This window comes from Anthonomus grandis, chromosome 11 (assembly GCF_022605725.1).
Source record: "Anthonomus grandis grandis chromosome 11, icAntGran1.3, whole genome shotgun sequence".
In the NCBI taxonomy this organism is placed as follows: Eukaryota; Metazoa; Arthropoda; class Insecta; order Coleoptera; family Curculionidae; genus Anthonomus; species Anthonomus grandis.
Window position 1 is genome coordinate 27,974,421 of NC_065556.1, and position 21,268 is coordinate 27,995,688.

Sequence of the window (21,268 nt, forward strand, 5' to 3'; positions counted from 1 at the left end):
AATGCATTTTTCTGTAATATTAAAGTTCTATTAACAAAATATTATGCTTGTGAGACAATGTCAAAAATATCAAATAAATCTTAAAATTTCAGAAAATTAACAATTTAATTTTTTAAAATATTTACACATAATTAAAAAAGTCAGGCAAATAGAAATTTTTTTAAAATTTAAAAGTATATTTAATGTATACAATTTTGTGGTTTTATCTTCTCAATTTAATCTTAAATTATTTCACTATTAATAATAATTTAATGCATAACTTAAATGTATATTCCGTTTTCTAATTTTTATACAGTTTTTAATATAAATTGCTTCATTTCAATATTTTGGTCGTTAAATAATTGTTTGTAAGAAAATAATTAAAATTTTGGATTTTTTTTAATATAAATAATTAAGTGAACTAAATGCACAATTTAAATATATTTTATGCCCCTGTTAAGTTGGCTTAAATTAAATAGATATTTTATATAGTAAGAAGGTTTCTATTAATAATTTAAATACATGCATAACTTAAATGAATATAAAATAAGAAAAAATATAAATAATTTATGTATTTCGATTTCCGTCACTTAGTTAAGGCTGTTCTATCGTATATGGAATAAAAAATTAATAAATATTAAGTTTTAATTTATCTAATTAAAATTGAATATTATAATTAAACAGCGAAAATAAATTTGATTATTAAATATTTTTATTTTAACTTAAGCATTATAATAAAGATACAAATATTTTTACAATAATTGCATACGATGCCCCTTTGGTGGTTTATAATAATAATTTTTAATACCCTTAATGTTGTAAAATTTAATTTCAATTAATTGAAATTTAATGCATAATTTAAATGGATGTTATTCCATTTAATATTTAACCATTCAAGGACTTTAAATTTTATTGCATTTTTTAGGTAACTTCAAATTTATATAAGACAGTATGCCTTGTCGTAAGGTATTTACACACTTGGGCAATATTCCGGATATTAAACTATTTTTTTTTTAATTTCTAAAAGTGAATTCAATGCACAATTTAAATGTATATAATAATGCCCCTTTGGTGGTTTTAATCCTATAAAATTTAATTTTGATTTATTTCATTAACCATTAATAGGAATTGAATGGATAACTGAAATAAAAGTTAAGACCTTAAATATTTATTAATTTTTTAATACAAATTGCTGTTTTTTAATTTTTTGGTCGTTAAATAAATTTTCTTAAGTAGCTTTAAAATTAGAAAAAAAATTACTATGCTTATATGAAAATTTCACAAAAATTCTAGACTCTCTAAATAAATTACCAATTTAATTTTTTTTATAAATATTTATACATACTTTAGGAAGAAACTATAAAAAATTAGGCAATAATTAAAAAATTAAACTCTTTTCTTTTAATTCCTCAAAATGAATTTAACACAAAATTTAAATGTATATGATAATAGAAACTTGTATGTACTATGCATAACTTAATTGATCACGCTACTTCTTTTCATTTACTAAATGCGCTCTTGTGATTTAATTATTATAATGTTAACTGCTTATAAACATTACTTATTTAGACCAGAAACAACCTAAAAAAAAATCAGTAAATTAACAATTTTTAAGTTTTTTATTTAAATAATTTAACATGAGAACAAAACGGTTTCCGGTCTAGAAATTGACTTAATTAAATAGTTACAAGGTAGTTATCTGGTGCATGGGAAAGTAAAGCTTAAAAAATGTGATTGTTACGTGTTAAACTTGTGAATTATTTAAGACTCCATATATTTGGAAACACATACATATACTTACCAGAAAATACTAAACAATATATGGAGAATAACGTATCTCTCTCTACTGGAGCAAACTAGCAACTAACCACCCATTAGTCGTACGTACGTACGGTCATTAAGAAAGTAAATTCAGTTGGGCGATAGTATCGTTCAATTAAGACCGGACACCATGGCCTTAATAATCTAATAACTATATGATGAACACGATGATGAAAATTAATGCATTTTGCTTGATATCTTAAAAAATGTATCGAGAGAATCTAGAGCAGGCATTCGCGACATCCTTACTTTCTTCTAATGGGAGATTAATTTTATATTGAGACTCATTGGCGTAGATTAAGCGAGAGAGGCATTGAAGGTGAATTTACAGAGATAAAGTGAAACGAATTACTGTCCCTTGGATTGAATTATGTTGGAGGCCTATTCAAGATGGCACTAATTAATTAATGATTTGCCATCGATTAGATTTAAAGGTATTTTAAATACGTGCGCCGCTGACTGCCGTAAGATGATTTTTTTAAACGAGTGCATTCGTTTTCTTGTTTTGATAAATGACTGGACGCATGTAGAAGATGCAATTTAAACAGGTTCGGACTGCGTGCCATTTTATTTTATTATACCTAAAAGAAAATTAAATTTAAAAGACTTTTTAAAGCTCGATTATTAATGTCTAGAAACATCTAGTAAAAAGTGTGCCGTATATTTGATTTTTAATAATACTTCCCTCAAGTCATTGAACTGAAGGAGTAGTTTGTTTATGTGGCCACCCAGATCTCCAGATTTAGTAGTAGTAAAGTTTTACTAAGGGAAATATTAAATGAAATATTGTTTATTAAATTTGAGACTGTTTTGTCAGGTTTGATAAGAAAAAAAAAATTGTACAATAAGAGATCAATAAGCGTTTGTTTTATGATGATGTACATTTTTAGTTGAACTTCAACTATAAAGAAAACTTTAAGGTTATGTGAGAAAAGTATAGATACAAAAACTATAGATTTTTTTATCATCTATAATTTTCTTAAAAAGCATTTTTTCCTTAGGCAATTATTTTTTTGCAAAAAAAAACGTTTTTTATTAACCTTACCCTTGCCCCCCCACCCACCCCACACAACTTACCAGTAAAAATTTTTTTTCAAAAATCAATGTTTTCCAAAATAATACGCATGAATATCAGCTGGTTTTGTCATTAATTTCTAAGCTAATAACACAGTTTGTTTATTTAAATTTAATATAATTATATATTTTTATATCAATAAATATTTAATGAAAAACAGTATTATTAGATTAGATTTATGAACGAAAAACGGTAATTTTTAAAAGAATTTATGACTGGGCCAATGTTTGGGGTGGGTGGGGGGTAAGTTTGTCTTAATAAAATACAATGTTTTTGCAGAAAATATTTATTCAATATTTAATTTAATAGCACTGTTTATTTAAATTTGATCTAATTTTATATATAAATATTTAGTATAAAAACAGCGTTATTAGATTGTATAATATGAACGAAAAACAATGATTTTTTAGAAGCATTTTATCAAATATTTAATATGTAGTAATCGAATTTAAAAACTTGGTATCTAAATCCCGTGTCAATTGTGTTAAATACCATAGTTGTCTCCCTTTTATAAACAGAATCGTATATGATATACGTATAATTTACAATTTAATAAATATTCCTTGACCATAGAGGTTTGATAAATATACCCAAACCAAAAATTTACTAAAAAATCTTTAAATAAATATATTAATTTTATATTATAAATAGGTATAATATAATAGGTATCAAAGGTAGAGAAACTATCAAACTACGTATATTAGATGTAAACGTGTTTTTATTATCCGTGAAGTCCTCGTTACCGGATTTTTGAGAAAAAAATGCTGTGAATTAAATAAATAATTTGATATTTATCTCCAACGGTTTTGATTTTTTCACCACAGCAATTACGCCCCCTTTGACATGTTATTTTAAGATATTTCATCAAGAACAATGCAAGGACATAGAGGATAATCTGGATTTATTCTTGTCATTAACTAAGTTGAAAACTTTAAATTTCTATTGTTATTTCAAAAATTTAAATTATGTCTAGGCAGTTGAATCCTGTTTATTTAATTTCCAAACTACTGTTATTTAGTTCAAGTACTGCCTGGCAAAATTTAATATTTGCTTTAACTGCCTAAAAAACTATGATCATTTGTATGAAATTAATTATTATTTATTCTTCCAGGCAATTATTATCTAAACAAGAATAAAAGTCTTCAACTACTAAACAACTTCTTCAAAACGCCTTGAACTACCTGAAAAAGTTGAAAATGAAGAGCCTTAGATGCCTGGAAGTGTCAAAGGAAGTCCTCATTCTTCCAGGCAATTAAGGGTCCAAAAACTTACGTACTGATATCCTGATATTAACGTTTCTTTAGTCTATCCGCAGATCTTCACATCAAAGTTACTTTAATTTCCTGGAAAATTAATTTTATTCTTCCAGGCAGTTGAGCACAGAGAGTCAAGAATGATTAATTTTAGACAGTTCCAGACAAATGTAAAATTTTAATTAAGATTTTTAATTTCCAAGCAGTTAATAATTAGTTTAGGTACTGCCTGGAAAAAATTAAGATTTCTTTAACTGCCTAGAAATTAAGATCATCTGTATGAAATTATTCATTATTTATTCTTCCAGGCAATTATTATCCAAACAGGATTTTTAAAACTTGTTCAGGCAGTTCAGTTCCAAACTACCTGGAAAAATAGGGAGTGAAGACCCTTAGATGCCTGGAAGTTTCAAAGGAAGTCCACGTGTTTATCCTCAATCTTCCAAGCAATTAAGGGTAAAAAACTTACGTACTAAGAATGATTCATTTTAGACAGTTCGAGACAAATGTAAAATTGTAATTTTTTCCAGGCAGTTAAATCCCGATTTTTAATTTCCAAGCAGTTAATAATTAGTTTAGGTACTGCCTGGAAAAAATTAAGATTTCTTTAACTGCCTAGAAATTAAGATCATCTGTATGAAATTATTCATTATTTATTCTTCCAGGCAATTATTATGCAAACAAGAGTGAAAGTCGCTTTAAATTCTAGGATTTTTAAAACTTTTTCAGGCAGTTCAGTTCCAAACTACCTGAAAAAATAGGGAATGAAGAGCCTTAGATGCCTGGAAGTTTCAGAGAAAGTTCACGTGTTTATCCTCATTCTTCCAGGCAATTAAGGATCAAAAACTTACGCACTAATATTAACGTTTTTTAAGTCTAAAATGGTGCATATCATCAGGTCATAGTTACTTTTCTGGAAAATTTTTTTTATTCTTCCAGGCAATTGAGCACTAAAGATATTGTGAAGAGTCAAGAATGATTAATTTTAGACAGTTCCAGACAGCTGATTTTTTAATTTCCAAGCAGCTAGTAATTAGTTTAAGTACTGCCTGGAAAAAATTAAGATTTCTTTAACTGCCTAGAAATTATGATTATCTATATGAACATTTCCGTTTTCGCCCCGTATTTCAGGAACAAAATTAGTTAGAATATTTCTGTTTGTGGTTTTAACCCATTAATGCCCAGAACTATGAACTTTTTTTTTTTTAATTAAAATCGTTATTTTGAATTAAAAAACGACAAAATATGACACGAAAAAATGAAAAATTTTGTTTTTAGAAACGTGGTTTTTGATTTTGATGTTGGGTCGTTAACGACCCCTTGGGAGCTTATTGAATAAAAAAGAAAACCTAATTATTTATTTTCGGATATTTCAAATGCAAAAATGATAAAGTAGTTACATTTTATAGAATTCATCAAAACATTTGGAAATAAACTCATGGAAATTCAATAATTTGATATATTATTATCCATTTGATCAACACCCCCCATGAATGTGTTATATATATTTTTATTGCATCTCTATGAAATTAATTATTATTTATTCTTCCAGGCAATTATTATCCAAACAAAAGTAAAAATCGCTTTAAATTTTACGATTATTAAAACTTTTTTAGGTAGTTGTGATCCGCTTCGAAACTGTCTGGAAAAATAGGGAATGAAGAGCCTTAGATGCTTGGAAGTTTTAAAGGAAGTCCACGTGTTTATCCTCACTCTTCTAGGCAATTAAGGATCAAAAACTTACGCACTGATATCCTGATATTAACGTTTCTTAAGTCTACAATAGTGCAGATCTTCAGGTCAAATTTACTTTAATTTCCTTAAAAATTTATTTTTTTCTTCCAGGCAGTTGAGCACAGAGAGTCAAGAATGACTAATTTTAAACAGTTCCAGACAAATGTAAAATTGTAATTTTTTTCAGGCAGTTGAATCCCGATTTTTAATTTCCAAGCAGTTAATAATTAGTTTAGGTACTGCCTGGAAAAAATTAAGATTTCTTTAACTGCCTAAAAATTATGATCATCTCTATAAAATTAATTATTATTTATTCTTCCAGGCAATTATTATCCAAACTAGAGTAAAAGTCGCTTTAAATTCTAGGACTTTTAGAACTTTTTCAGGCAGTTCAGTTCCAAACTACCTGGAAAAATAGGGAATGAAGAGCCTTAGATGCCTGGAAGTTTCAGAGAAAGTTCACGTGTTTATCTTCATTCTTCCAGGCAATTAAGGGTCAAAAACTTACGTACTAATATCCTGATTTTTAACGTTTCTTAAGTCTAAAATGGTGCAGATCTTTAGGTCAAAGTTACTTTAAATTCCTGGAAAATTTATTTTATTCTTCCAGGCAGTTGAGCACTAAAGATATTGTAAAGAGTTAAGACGGACTAATAATTAGACAGTTCCAGACAAATGTAAAATTAAAATTTTTTCCAGGCAGTTGAATCCCGATATTTAATTTCCAAACAGTTAATAATTAGTTTAGGCACCTACTGCCTGGAAAAAATTAAAATTCCTTTAACTGTCTAGAAATAAGGATCAATTGTTTGGCATTTTAAAAAATGCCTAAGTAAGTGTACTACTTTCTCAGATTTAAATTAGCAGTATACTTTATAAAGATTTTATGATTAGATAATATATTTGAGGCATTCAGATCAATCCTAAGTTGTATTTTACTCAATCATGTCTTCCTTTACCATTATCTTAGTCTTATTTAGTTTTTATTTTGTTCAGCCTTATTTATTTCACTGTTTGCTTCTCAGTGCCTCTTTCGACGGTTTTACATTTTTCAACTAAGGTCTTTTAAAGAAAATTAAATTTATAGATATTATTGGCATTTAAAAGTAGAAATTAAGAAGGTTGAAGGCATAACTTAAATGGATACGATAGATTTTTTCTAACAAAAGAAAAAATCATTATTAATTGTCATTAGTTGAAAATTGTCTTTACCCCTTGTGGATATCGACATCGTTGCTTTTAGGGTCTTAAATATTGGGCGTTACCCTCCTTGGTCCCGTTCTGGATTAATTTTCTTTATTATTATTATTATTAATATTATTATTATTGTCTGTTTATTTTTGATTTATTTGATATAAATTAATTATTTTTAAGGGTTATTTCATTTGTATTAACAGACTTACGGTTTTTATAATCGAGAATTAATCCTTTTTGTCAAAATTTTAATTAGATTTATAACTGTATTTCATAATTTGATATATGGGCAAATAAAGCATTTGAATTTGAATTTAGATTTTTTGTCTTTTTTAGTTAATTTAATGGTGTACAATTTTATTACAATTCTAAGAGAGGAGAAGCTTGAGAGTGAGAGCAAGGAAGAGGAATTGTTCTTCCAAAAAAAAACTTGGAAGGGTGTAGTTTTATATGTAGTTTTTTAATTTGCATATGAAACAAATAAGAAGATAAATCGTCAAATTTTACACGGATTTTTGACGGATGACTTTAAATTATTTTCTTCTCTACCATATATCCACCATTAGTTTAGCATCATTCCAACCTTGAAAACTCCTCGAATCATCTAATTTATGAAACAAAATTCCACTCCAACCCTGTCCATCGTATGTCCATTCATAGTGAATAATTTCTGCAACAAGGTTGCTGCATCGAACGTACATAGCTCGCAATTGGCAATTTTCACCTTTCCGTCCTCTCCCGCTACGGCCGTTCGCGAAACAAGAGCACTTTTCATTTACATTATTTCCTCAGACCCGTCTGTTTTTTTACTTCTCGTTTTCCTCGAACCAACTATATAAACTAGACCCCGATCCCCATCACATATCAATCGGTGAACATTGATCACACCGAAATGTTCACTAGACGCTCCTTGATCGTGTTCATCACCCTGCTGGTCCTTCAGGCCTTGGCCGAGGACCCCGCCTCCGAGCCGCCCCCGACCACCCCCAGTGATAAAAGTGAATACAAAAAATCCTTATCCAGAGACTGTGCCAACGTGTATACCGCCACATGCCTAAAACTAGACATCGTCTCTTGGGTGGATAAACTGAGTGAGGACGACGATTTTAATGTGATGCCGGGGGTGTCTTTAGTGCGGGAAAACGGCAGTGCACGCTCGAGTACCGCCGATATCGTGGCGGAACTCGCTCGCGATTTCCCAAACGATCCGGACGCACGTTTGGACGCTTTTCTTATGAAGAAAGTGACGTCGTACCTCAACAGCCACTCGGTACGTTTGGACTTGTTCAATAAGAACGCGGTTGAGGAGGGACGTGGAAGAGGAGGCGGAGGAGGCGGCGGAGGCGGCAAAGGGGGCGGCGGTGGAGGCGGAGGCGGCATGGGCATGATGATGGCTGCCGGTGCGATGATGAAAGGAACACTTATGGCACTGGCATTAGGTAAGATTTTATCCATCAACTCTAGACACTTAATCTAATAATACCATAATCAAGAGCCTTTATAATGAAAAGCGATCGCTTGCGACGCTTTATTATCCGTTTATTTCAGTTTTTCAACTCACGTTTTAGTCTTTATAAAGCGTCTTATTTAACTTTTTTTTATTTTTTATGTCTTTAATTTATTTTTCTGTATTTTATTTTACTACTTATTAGGGCAAAAAATAAAAATACTTTTCTTATCATAATCATCACAATCATCATCTCGTTTTCTTTTCCAGGTGGTATTGCAGCAATAGCAGGCAAAGCCCTCATGACCGGTCTGATCTCGCTTCTGCTCTCAGCGATAATCGGCCTCAAAGCTCTCACCCATCAAGGACACAAATCCACCACATACGAGATCGTTTCCAAACCGATTTATACTCAGTCTCACACTCACTCGGAGTCTCACGAGGGTCACGGTGGACATTATGGACACTCTTCTTACGGAAGGAGTTTCGATATGCCTTTGCCATTGGGGTTGCGTCCGGAGTATAAGCCTGCTTAATTGGACGAAGTGATGATGCCAAATTAGTTTACGGAATGTTGTTTACCAGTTAATTAATTTATTTCTTATTTATTTATTTATTTATTTCTTGGTTGTTTGTGAAATAAATTATGACTTTTTTTAAACGAATTTTTTTTTTTTTTTTTTGGTTTTATTAGTATCCCAGCTTAATGTATATATGAGCAATCGAAACCTTTTTCCCCTTTTTCTCAATAATAGTCACTTGACTTGAATAATTGACTTTGATCGGACCTTGATCTGACGTTTACTCGGACTTGACATAATTCAACCTTGAATGACTTATTTTTTTAAGTGACCTTGAAAATGAACTCCATTGTCAAATTAACTTGCACTCTTTTTTCTTTAAGAATTAATGGAAATTTGACCTTCGCCTTGATCATAGATATGACGTTCGACGCTACATTGCCTCGATCTTGAACGTGAACTTGACTTGAACTTTTAGCCTTGACTCACTTTCTCTCTCTTTTGTACCTGTCCTCTCTTTGTCTGTCTCTCGTGCGACGCAATGTGACCTTGACTTGACCGCGAACGTGACCTCACCTTGACTTGACCTCGAGCGCGGCCTCGAATTGTACTTCGACTGGTAAACAATCGTAACTAACGTTTCCAAATGATCCAGGGGCTTTCGAGATGTTTAAAAAAAAGGTGAAATGTGCTAGAGACAAAGAGTATGAAAAATTCATATTTTTTCATTTTTCTCAATAATAGTAACTTGACTTAAATTAACTTTGATCGGACCTTGATGTGACGTTTACTTGGACTTAACTTAATTCGACCTTGAATGACTTGTTTTTTAAGTGACCTTGAAAATGAACTCCATTTTCAAATTAATTTGCACTCTTTTTTCTTTAAGAATTAATAGAATTGACCTTTGATTTGACCTTGGACTTGACCTTCCACGTCACCTTACCTTGATCTTGACTTGAACTTTGAGCCTTGACTTTCTTTTTCTTTTTTTTTTTTTTATCTGCCCTCTCTCTGTCTCTCTCTCGTGCGACGCGACGTGACTTTGACTTAACCGTGAACGTGACCTTCGACTTCACCTTGAGTGCGACCTTGAATTGTACTTCGACCCGTAAACAATCGTAACTAACGTTTCCAAATGATCCAGGGGCTTTCGAGATTTTTAGGAAAAAGGTGAAATGTGGAAGAGGCAAAGAGTATGAAAAATTCATATTTTTTCCTTTTTCTCTCAATAATAGTGACGTTTACTGGGATTTGACTCGACTTGACTTGACCTTGAATTAACTTGGACGTGTCTTTTAAATCACCTTAAAAATTAACTCTAATATCAAATTTACTTGCACTTGTTAATGGATTATGATGAACATTTTTCAAAATTTGAACTTTGAGTTGACATTGACGTGAGCTTCACTTGACCTTGCACTTGACGTTCGACGTCACCTTGTCTGGACCTGTACCTTTAAATCATGACCCTTTCTCGTGCAATATGACCTTGACTTGACTTGACTGCACGTCTCCTTGTGCTTGACCTTTAACGTGACTTGACGTTCGACATCACCTTAACTTGATCTTTGACGTGGCGTGACCTCGATTTCACCTTGATATGATAAACAATTGTAACTGATTAAACGATCGAGGGACTGAAGGGAACGGTAAAATGCGATAGAGACAAAGAAAAAGTCAATAATTTTTTCTTTCTCTTAATAATCTTGATTTGGACTTGATGTGACGGTTACTTGAACTTGACTCGCTTTAACTCTTCCTCTCTTTCTCAGTTGTCTGTTTCTGCATCTCTCTCTTGTGCAACGTGACCGTGAGGTCAGGTCAAACCTTCAACGTAACTTGACGACGTCATCTGACTTGACCTGTCTTTTAAGTGACCTTGAAAATGAACTCAAATGTCAAATTCATTAACACTTATTTTGTTTTAAACCAATTAATGGACTTGACCATGACCGCAACTCTGGATGTTGACCATCTCTCTCTTTTTCTTTCTCTCTCGTGCGATGTCATTTCGACGGCACCTTCGACGTGACATGACCATGGGCTTGACCGTCGACGTCATCTTCGACGTTACGTTGACTTGATCTTAGACGTGACCTTAAACCTGACCTTCGATGTCACCTTGGACGCGTCGTGACCTTGACGTTATAGCACTGGTATTAGGTAAAATTCTGATCAATTCCAGGCACTTTGAACATTTTTTAATTTTTTCTAATTTATATAATCATAATCAAAAGCCTTTACAATGAAAAACTGTTTGACGTGAGCCTCACTTGATCTTGGACTTGACGTTCGACGTCACTTAGTCTGAACCTGGACTTAACCTTTAAGTCATGACCCTCTCTCGTGCGACGTGACCTTGACTTGACTTTGCACGTCACCTTGGGCTTGACCTTTAACGTGACTTGACGTTCGACATCACCTTGACTTGATTTACGACTGACCAAATGATCAAGGGACTGAAGGGAACGTTAAAATGCGGTAGAGACAAAGAAAAAGTCAATAATTTTTTCCTTTTCTTAATAATCTTGATTTAAACTTGATGTGACGGTTACTTGAACTTGACTCGACTCGACTTGCATTAAATATAATTGGACCTTGACTTAATCTTTGACTATTAACTGTCTCTCTCTCTTTCTCTCAGATGCCAGTTTCTGCATCTCTCTCTTGTGCTACGTGACTGTGAGGTCAAGGACAAACCTTTGACGTAATTTGACGACGTCATCTGATTTGACCTGTCTTTTAAGTGACCTTAAAAATGAACTCCAATGTCAAATTCATTAACACTTATTTTGTTTTAAACCAATTAATGGACTTGACCATGACAGCAACTCTGGATGTTGACCATCTCTCTCTTTTTCTTTCTCTCTCGTGCGATGTCATTTCGACGGCATATGACTATGGACTTGACCGTCGACGTCATCTTAGACGTGACCTTGACCTAATCTTGAACTTGACCTTCGATGTCACCTTGGACGCGTCGTGACCTTGACGTTATAGCACTGGTATAAGATAAAATTCTCATCAATTCCAGGCACTTTGAACGGCATTAGTGATTTTATGATTATAAGAGACTTTTGGAGACGAAAAAATATATTTCTTAACAACCTATATATGAACTAATAAAAAATATATCACAGCAGTAATTTTTTAAAGAGTAAAATTTTATCCTTAAATAATTTATTAACAATAGTACTAATAGTGGCGTAAGGCCTAAAAGTCCTCAAAATCCAGCCAAGGTCGTTAAATGCCCGACTTTTTTATGATTAACTTAGAAACGATAAAACAAGAGTAATTTTTTTATCATTTTATCACAGCAGTGACTCATATGCAAATCATGAATAATTTAATGAACAATAAAATTATAATTAGAAGAAGACCTAAAAGTCCTAAAACCCAGTTGGGGCTTTTTGGTGCCCAACATTTTCGTGAATTGACTTGAATCTCGACTCTTTTTTAGAAACGTGAAACACAATTTTCTTATTAAAACAAACATAAATTAACACATCGCTTAGATCGCACTAATTGACTATTCATTATGTGTGTTCCGTTTCCACTCACGTTATTAAATTACATTCATTACCATATTGATGTAACTGGTTATTAAACTGCTTATACTTGAATTATATTAATTTAAGAATAAGACCAAGTAGAGACGTACTTACCTAAGACCAGATAAAAGAACTTCTAATATTAATTAGTGGTTCGACCGTTACACATACGAGCAGCGCACAATCAAATTAAGAACCGAAAATGGTGTATCGGTACCAATGAAAAAAAATCTATCTAGGAAAGGCAAAAAACCTTTCTCTAGGTCCCAAGCGAGAGGAACCATAATGCATTGTGGCCAAATGGAATTGTAGTAAATCTTTTTCGGCCCGGTCACCTGTTCTCGTATAATTATTATTATTTTTGTGTGCTCCACTTATTTTAGCTCCCCGAGCTATTAATTTGGGGCCCATAAACTTTGTCTAAGAGTATAAAACCGCTTGGGACATTCGGTCATACATCAGAAGCAAACACTGCGTTACAACGACAACATGTCCAACCCCATTGCGACAGTGATTCTCGTTTTCACCCTTATGGGATATGGCTGCGTGGCTCTTGACAGAAACGAGTTTAAAAGATCACTATCAAGGAACTGTGACGATTCTTACTCACTCACGTGCCTAAAGTTGGATGTAGTGTCTTGGGTGGATAAGTTAAGTGACAACGAAGATATCACAGTGCTGCCCGGAGTATCTTTGGTGCGCGAAAACTCTAGTGTTAAAGCGAACAATGGTGATTTAGTGTCCGAGGTGGCTCGCGAGTTTCCCGATGACCCGAACGCCCGATTGGATGCCTACATGATGAGGAAAATCACCGGGTTCCTTGACAATCACTCGGTGAAACTCAACCTGGGGACAACTGAACCCGGTGACTCCGTTGGAAGTGCCCGTAAGAAGGACAAGAAGGGAGATGGAGGCTTAGGGATGATCCTGGCGGCTGGTGCCATGATGAAAGGAACCTTGATGGCAATCGCTTTGGGAGGTATCGCATTAATTGCAGGGAAAGCTTTGATGACCGGACTGATTTCGTTGCTGCTGTCCGCCATTGTTGGCTTAAAGTCGCTCTCTGGAGGTGGCGGAGGACATTCGACTTATGAAGTTATCGCTAAGCCGGTCTATACTTCCTCGCACAGTCACTCGACTTCGCATGAAGGTTGGGATGGAGGTTATGGAGGAGGACACGGACGGAGTTTGGAGCAGGCGCCGCTTCCTATGGGTTTGCAGGCTGGGTACAAGCCTCCGCAGTAGTTTGATAGTTGTGATATTAGGGTAGTTATTTATTCTTTTTTTGTTTTAGTAAATAAAGGTTTTGGAAACTATGTTTTATTTTTTTTTAATTAAGAGGATTATAGGGACTATGAACGAAAATTTTTTATATCATTTTGTTTCGTTCGTAATTGTAAGTAGTGCTTATTAAGGTGGTTGATAGGGCAACAGATTCAACGTGTAAGTGAATTTTAGCAAAATACAGTTCACTAAATGAATAAAAGGTTTAACTTATTTAAAAAAAATTAAGAGAAAATACAAAGCTTTAATTTAGAAATCTCAACATTTTGGCCCTTCGAGCCGAATCTTAGGAAGGTTTTCTACAGTCTTGAGTCAAACAATTGAAAAGCCAGGGTCGAAGAAGTCATCAAATGAGTTAGGAGGATAGATAGAAGGCACTGTATTTTACAGATTTTTGTTCGAAATTATCCATAGCCCCATAGCAAGCCATTTGAGTATTTAGATTTGATTAAGATAGAGAAAGGTGGTTCCTTGTTAAACAAGAAGGTAAGTAAAAAAAAAGCAAAGACGGAAAAAGATGAAATGATAGATAAATTTGTTGATGAACAGAAATAACTTACTGCCCTATATATTAATACCAATCTTAGGAAGCTAAAAGTCAGAATAGGCAAAACAGAACCATCATTGAAACTCTCTCTGGATCTCAGACTGACATTTACACCTATTTATTCAGTTATTTATTCTATTAACAGGTAAACTATTGCAGTGACGGTGTATATGACGAGCAGTTTCTATTAGTAAATTTGCAAATGCTCCCTAATTATTTTTTTTTTGTCTGATATACACACAATCGCCCTCACACGTTTAGTAAATTAATGGAAGTTACTTGTTCTTTTTTAAGGGGGCATTTGCAAACTCACTATAAGAAACTGCTGGCAATATGCACCGCCACTGCAACAGTTTACCTGTTAAAAAAATACATGGAGAACGAACGGAAGCCGAAAGGCAAAAAAGAGAAAAATAATACCAATTTAGAGGTCAAAGGTCTCTTTTTTAACATTCTATAGCATCTCACCTTTTGGGGATATTCTGGATTTTCTGGAAAATTAATTTTTTTAATGTGACTTGACTAACTGCAGACGAGAGACATAATTTTATAGCGATCGTCCCTGAATTCTGGATCTCTGAGTGACATTTATACTGATTTGGAGACCAAAATGCCGTTTTTTGAGTTTCGACCGCATCTCACCTTCCAATAACATTCTCGATCTTCTGGAAAAATGATTTTTTGGACGTAACTAGATCAACTATAGACGAGAGACATCATTTTATAGCAATCGTCTGTGAATTCTGGATCTCTGAGTGACATTTATACCGATTTGGAAGTGAAAAGTCCCTTTTTTGACTTTCTACTGCATCTCACCTTTTAGGTGCATTCTGGATCTTCTGGAAAATTACTTTTTCGAACGTGACCTGAGTAACTGCAGACGAAAAACATCATTTTATAACGATCGTCTATAAATTCTGGTTCTCTGAGTGACATTTATAGCGATTTAAAGGTCAAAAGTCCCTTTTTTTGACTTTCTCCCGCATCTCACCTTTAAGTAACATTCTCAATCTTCTGGAAAAATTATTTTTTGGACGTGACTAGACTCACTATAGACGAGAGGCATCATTTTAGAACGATCGTCTTTGAATTCTGGATCTCTGAGTGACATTTATACCGATTTGAAGGTTAAAGTCTCTTTTTTGAATTTCTACCGCATCTCACCTTCCAGTAACATTGTGGATCTTCTAAAAAAATTATTCTTTGGACGTGACTGGACCAATTATAGACGAGAGACATCATTTTAGAACGATCGTCCATGAATTCTGGATCTCTGAGTGACATTTATACCGATTTGAAGGTCAAAAGTCCCTTTTTTGACTTTCTACCTCATGTCACCTTCCAGTAACATTCTGGATCTTCTGGAAAAATTATTTTTTGAACGTAAGTAAACGAATTATAGACGAGAGATATCATTTTATAGCGATCGTCCATGAATTCTGCATTTATGAGTGACATTTATAGCGATTTAGAGGTCAAAAGTCACTTTTTTGACTTTGTACCGCACCTCACCTTCTAGTAATATTCTGGATCTTCTGGAGAAATTATTTTTTTGATGTGACTAGACTCACTTTAGATGAGAGGCATCATTTCATAGCTATCGTTTATGAATTCTGGAGCTCTGAGTGACATTTATACCGATTTGAAGGTAAAAAGTCTCTTTTTTGACTTTCTACCGCATCTCACCTTCCAGTAACATTCCGGATCTTCTGGAAAAATTATTATTTTGACGTGACTAGATCAATTATAGACGAGACACATCATTTTATAACGATCGTTCATGAATTCTGCATTTCTGAGTGACATTTATAGCGATTTGGAGGTCAAAAGTCACTTTTTTTGACTTTCTACCGCATCTCACCTTCCAGTAACATTCTGAATTTTCTAAAAAAATTATTTTTTGGACGTGACTAGGCTCACTATAGACGGCAGACATAATTTTGTAGCCATCGTCCATGAATTCTTTATTTCTGAGTGACATTTATAGCGACTTAGAGGTCAAAAGTCCCTTTTTTTGACTTTCTACCGCACCTCACCTTCCAGTAATATTCTGGATCTTCTGAAAAATTAATTTCTCGGACGTGACTTGACTAACTGCAGACGAGAAACATCATTTTATAGCGATCGTCTATAAATTCTGATTTTCTGAGTGACATTTATAGCGATTTAAAGGTCAAAAGTCCCTTTTTTGACTTTCTACCGCATCTGACCTTTCAGTAACAATCTGGATTTTCTGAAAAAAATATTTTTTGGACGTAACTATACCAATTATAGACGAGAAATATCATTTTATAGCGATCGTCCATGAATTCTGCATTTCTGAGTGACATTTATAGCGATTTATAGCTCAAAAGTCCCTTTTTTGACTTTCGACCGCATCTTACCTTCCAATAACATTCTAAATCTCCTGGAAAATTTTTTTTTCCGACGTGACTAGACTAATTACCGATAAGAACTGAAGATAATACATGAGAAACCAATGCACTCAAACCAAAGTCAAGGGAATATAGAAAGAGTTAACTGTGATAAGACTGTAGCTTGGACGTAAGACAATACCTTAAAAAAATTGGAGTCAAGGTTTGGTCAATTTAAAAAAAATACAGTTTTCATTATAAAATTAAATAGAAGTCATTTGAAGAAACTATAATTGGAAAAAAAGCATTTATAGGCTTAGCATCAAGTAGCATAGCAAAAACAATTCTTGAAACATCAACTTCAGAGGAGGAGGTGAACGGAGTCATAGATTCATTTTCTATTGCACATCTAAGACTGGGAAGTTGTCAACAGAAAACGAAGGTAAATTTTTTCATTATTACTATTATAAATTATAATTTTTTGCATTGTTTTGAAAGATGAAAATTCATAATAAGTGCAATATGTACCATCATCTTTATCTTAATACTTCTGAACAGGACCAAGTAGAGGCTTAGGTGGATAACTCAAATATTATTATCGGGATGATTATAGAAGTTACTTTATATTACAGCAATTTTGATCACGTTACAAGGGCATAAGAGAACTTTGAAAATAATTTAACAAAAGATGCAACTGTATACCGATATGTTCTGATCATAGAGGTGTCTTTTTAAAAGTCCAATGTTCAGCTGCAGATGGATTACACCAGCAAGCAAAACGTATGAAAATTGTACGTGGAAAGGAATACCCACCTCTTCAAAAAGGTCCAGATGTTTACTAATCCTATACCACATTTAGACAAAGATGAATTAAGTTGGCTCGGTAGAATTATTGTCATGTATTTCATTTTCATCAATTCATTCTTGGACGTTTCAAGAAACATAATTGGTGTAACTACAGATGTTACCAAATATAGTTACTATAAAATTTGAACAAAAAATCAAATGCTGCCTCAGTTATATTCTAGAAACCCTAATTGCTAAATATTCTAATTTATAATACCTATGATTTCTGGTTCTCAGACTCACTTGCTCCTCGAGGATAATTGTACAATAAGATCTTTGTCCACGGATTTATAATACAAGTTTTTTTGGCTAATTTTTATTTTACTACTTGTTTGTCAAGATATTTGTAATTATTTTTAAGGTTAAGGGGTAAAAGTAGCTTTAATTAATCTTCACCTTTTTGAGCAAATATTATGTAATGTGCATTTGATACTAAATAAAGACATATTGATTTATCAATTATTATCCACCAAATCTTTGTAAAAGTCTAATCTATGATCAAACGTAGTATCCAGAATCATTTTTAGTTTTAATAGAAGAAGTAGTTTCAAAATGTGACAGAAAAAGAAAAACTGCTAGTGTGATGGATAGAATACTAATAAATTGATTGTGCAAGCTCCATTCAATAATACTCCTCACATGTTTTATCTCACCTCACTTTTTTTTGGGCACCAGTATGCCCACTATAAAAAAAAAGATCTTAAGAAAGCTGCATATAAGAAAATGAGTTGCTATCTTGGGCAGAGGACAACATCTGCTTAAAATGGGCAAAAAATTGACAAAACCTCAACATTTCAATGCGAAATCGGCTTTCAAAAAACGAAAAATTCCATACCCTGTATAATAATCATCATGTAACTGCATAAAAAAAGTAGATTAAATACATTAAACGCTTGTTTCATTAAATTCTAGTCGGCACCAAATAAAATCAAGTTTTTCCACTTTTCTTCTTCCATATATATACAAAAACCCATCACGTCCTTTTCACAGTACATTCATCATGAAGCCACTTATTTTACTCACCATTTTAACACTCCACGTGAACTGTCACAACCTCATTACTCATTGTGACAAAATATACTCGCTGGCATGTTTTAAACTGGACGCGGCCAACTGGCTGGACCGTTTCGGTATAAATCCCGAATTCAGCGTAATACCGGGAGTGACTTTCGTCCAGAACCCTGGAAATGTAAAAGTGCTTAGCAACGAGTTAGAAGAGGAAGTTGCCAGGGAGTTTCCCGACGATGAGTCTGCCCAAGCCGATCAGTTTCTCATAAGAAAATTGAGGAGTTTCTTGAGTGATCATACGGTGAAGTTGAACTTGTACAGTTTGTTTTATGAAGGTGATTCGGAGGCGAGAAAAGACAAAAAAGGTGGTGAAAATGGCGGTGTGATGATAGCAGTAGGTGCGATGATTATGGGGCTCTTACTGGCTTTAGCTATGGGTGGTTTGACCGCTTTAGCTGGAAAAGCTTTATTAACGGGACTGGTGTCTTTGGTGCTGGCAACTATAATCGGTTTGAAAGAGCTGACCAGCGGGAAAACTTACGTGAGTCAACCGGTTCCTGTTTTGCATGAGGGATGGGAGCAATTTGCGCAGAGAAGAGGAGAGATTGTGAGGGAACAATAAGGACAAGAAGTGTTTTTTTTTGGATATTTTATTAATAAAGGTTTCTTTTTGATAGCAAACTTATAATAATAATACAAATTGTTTTGGGTTGAATGAACTATAACTTGCGTTTTAATAAATTAATCTACTTTATTTGTGTTTCAAATTAATTCTAGGAGCTTTCTTAACATTTTAGTACCATTTTATGCAAATCCCTTTAATAATTGATTTTTTATTCAAGTTTTTGTAGGTAAGGTCCCCGTGTAGGGAAACAAAATTGTTTTGAGTTCACGGGCCTATAACTCGCGTTTTATTAAACTGATTTATCTGATTATGATCTTAAATGAATTCTGGGACTTTCTTTAACTAGTCTATGAGATTTCATTCAAATCCCTTTGATAATTAATTTTTTATTTAAGTTTTTGTAGGTAGCGTCCTGGTATAGCAAACTTAGAAAAATTGTTTAAGGTTCACTGGACTCTATCTTGCGTTTTAATAAATTAATTTACTTTATTTAAGTTTCAAATTATTTTTAGGACCTTCATTAACATTCCAATAAAGTTTTATTCAAATTCCATTAATAACAAATATTTTATTTAAGTTTCTGTAATTGGCATCTCAGTACAATAAACTCGTAAATTGTTTTAGGTTCACTGACTTAAAAGTCGCGTTTTAATAAACTGATTTAATTAGTTATGATTTTTAATGAATACTTGGACTTTATTTAACGTTTTTATTTAGATTTCTTTTAAATACCTTTAATAAATAATTTTTTATTCCAGTTCTTGTAGGTGGGGTCCCGGTGTAGCAAAACAAAATTGTTTCAAGTTCACGGGCCTATAACTCGCGTTTTAATAGACTGATTTATTTGATTATAATCTTTAATGAATTCTGGGATTTTCTTTAACTAGTCCATAAAATTCCATTCAAATCCCTTTAATAATTAATATTTTATTCAAGTTCTTGTAGGTGGGGTCCCGGTGTAGCAAAACAAAACTGTTTCAAGTTCACGGGCCTATAACTCGCGTTTTAATAGACCGATTTATTTGATTATAATTCTTAATGAATTCTGGGACTTTCTTTAACTAGTCTATAAAATTCCATTCAAATCCCTTTAATAATTAATTTTTTATTCAAGTTTTTGTAGGTTACTTCCTGATATAGCAAACTTGGAAAAATTGTTTTAGATTCAATGGACTATAACTTGCGTTTTAATAAATTAATTTACTTTATTTGAATTCCAAATTAATTCCAGAACCTTCATTAACATTTCATTCACATTCCATTTTTTCCAAGGCCATAATTTAAAAATTAATTGACGTAGTATTCTAGAAACAAAACCTTTCAAAGAACATTCGATGACTTGACTTTCCGTTCTGATTTGAAAAACGTCCAAGGGACATTTGGCATATTCCTAGAACGTTCTACTAAAACACCAATAACCACAACAAAAATAATTTATTTGAAAAACGTTTAAATACTATAAAGAACTTCCATGCTTATCCTGTCCCGTTAAACTCCTCAATCCCACTATCGAGGAGATCATAAAAGCGACTACTCCGGTCAGTAATGCTTTACCTGCAATCACCGCAATACCACTGAGAGATAATGCTCCAAGCATAGCGGAAAGCATGACTCCAGACATCAGCATCATCATTCCAGAGCTTTTCTTCTCTTTACCTCTGGCTTCGTTGGCTTCTTTTGCTAAACTCAACAAGTTTATTGATATTTGATGATTCTTCAAGAAGTTTGTAAGCTTTTCTGTTAGGATTGGATCAATTAATTGCTCCTCTAAATTCACTTGCATGCTTCTGGATTCTGCTGGTTTATAGGGAGTTAATATACTCACTCCTGGTGTAACTGTTAAATTTTTAGGAAGAGAATCACATAGTTTATCAAGCCAGTTCACTAAATCGACTTTTAAGCACTTTAGCAGATCGGTATCACATAATTTACTTGATAAACTGTACTGTTGACCGTCGGAACTAGAAATGGTGTGCACGAGAATCATAAAATATGTTATTTTAAGCATGTTAACGACTGTACTCAT

The 21,268-nt window shown here is 33.1% G+C and overlaps 4 protein-coding genes across 4 annotated transcripts; 3 read left to right on the forward strand and 1 right to left on the reverse strand.

Annotated features, from left to right (window-relative positions):
- Positions 1-7,786: 7,786 nt before the first annotated feature.
- Positions 7,787-9,168, forward strand: LOC126742187 (collagen alpha-1(XVII) chain-like). The gene is made up of 2 exons (XM_050448765.1): positions 7,787-8,495; positions 8,774-9,168. Exons 1-2 carry the CDS (start codon positions 7,949-7,951, stop codon positions 9,037-9,039), a joined length of 813 nt encoding a protein of 270 aa, XP_050304722.1. The 5' UTR covers positions 7,787-7,948; the 3' UTR covers positions 9,040-9,168.
- Positions 9,169-13,067: 3,899 nt separating this feature from the next.
- On the forward strand, positions 13,068-13,836 carry LOC126741920 (uncharacterized). Its single transcript, XM_050448396.1, has one exon. It carries the CDS (start codon positions 13,068-13,070, stop codon positions 13,821-13,823), a length of 756 nt encoding a protein of 251 aa, XP_050304353.1. The 3' UTR covers positions 13,824-13,836.
- Positions 13,837-18,609: 4,773 nt separating this feature from the next.
- On the forward strand, positions 18,610-19,239 carry LOC126741921 (uncharacterized). Its single transcript, XM_050448397.1, has one exon. It carries the CDS (start codon positions 18,610-18,612, stop codon positions 19,237-19,239), a length of 630 nt encoding a protein of 209 aa, XP_050304354.1.
- A 1,459-nt stretch (positions 19,240-20,698) lies between these two features.
- LOC126741922 (uncharacterized) lies at positions 20,699-21,268 on the reverse strand. Its single transcript, XM_050448399.1, has one exon. It carries the CDS (start codon positions 21,266-21,268, stop codon positions 20,699-20,701), a length of 570 nt encoding a protein of 189 aa, XP_050304356.1.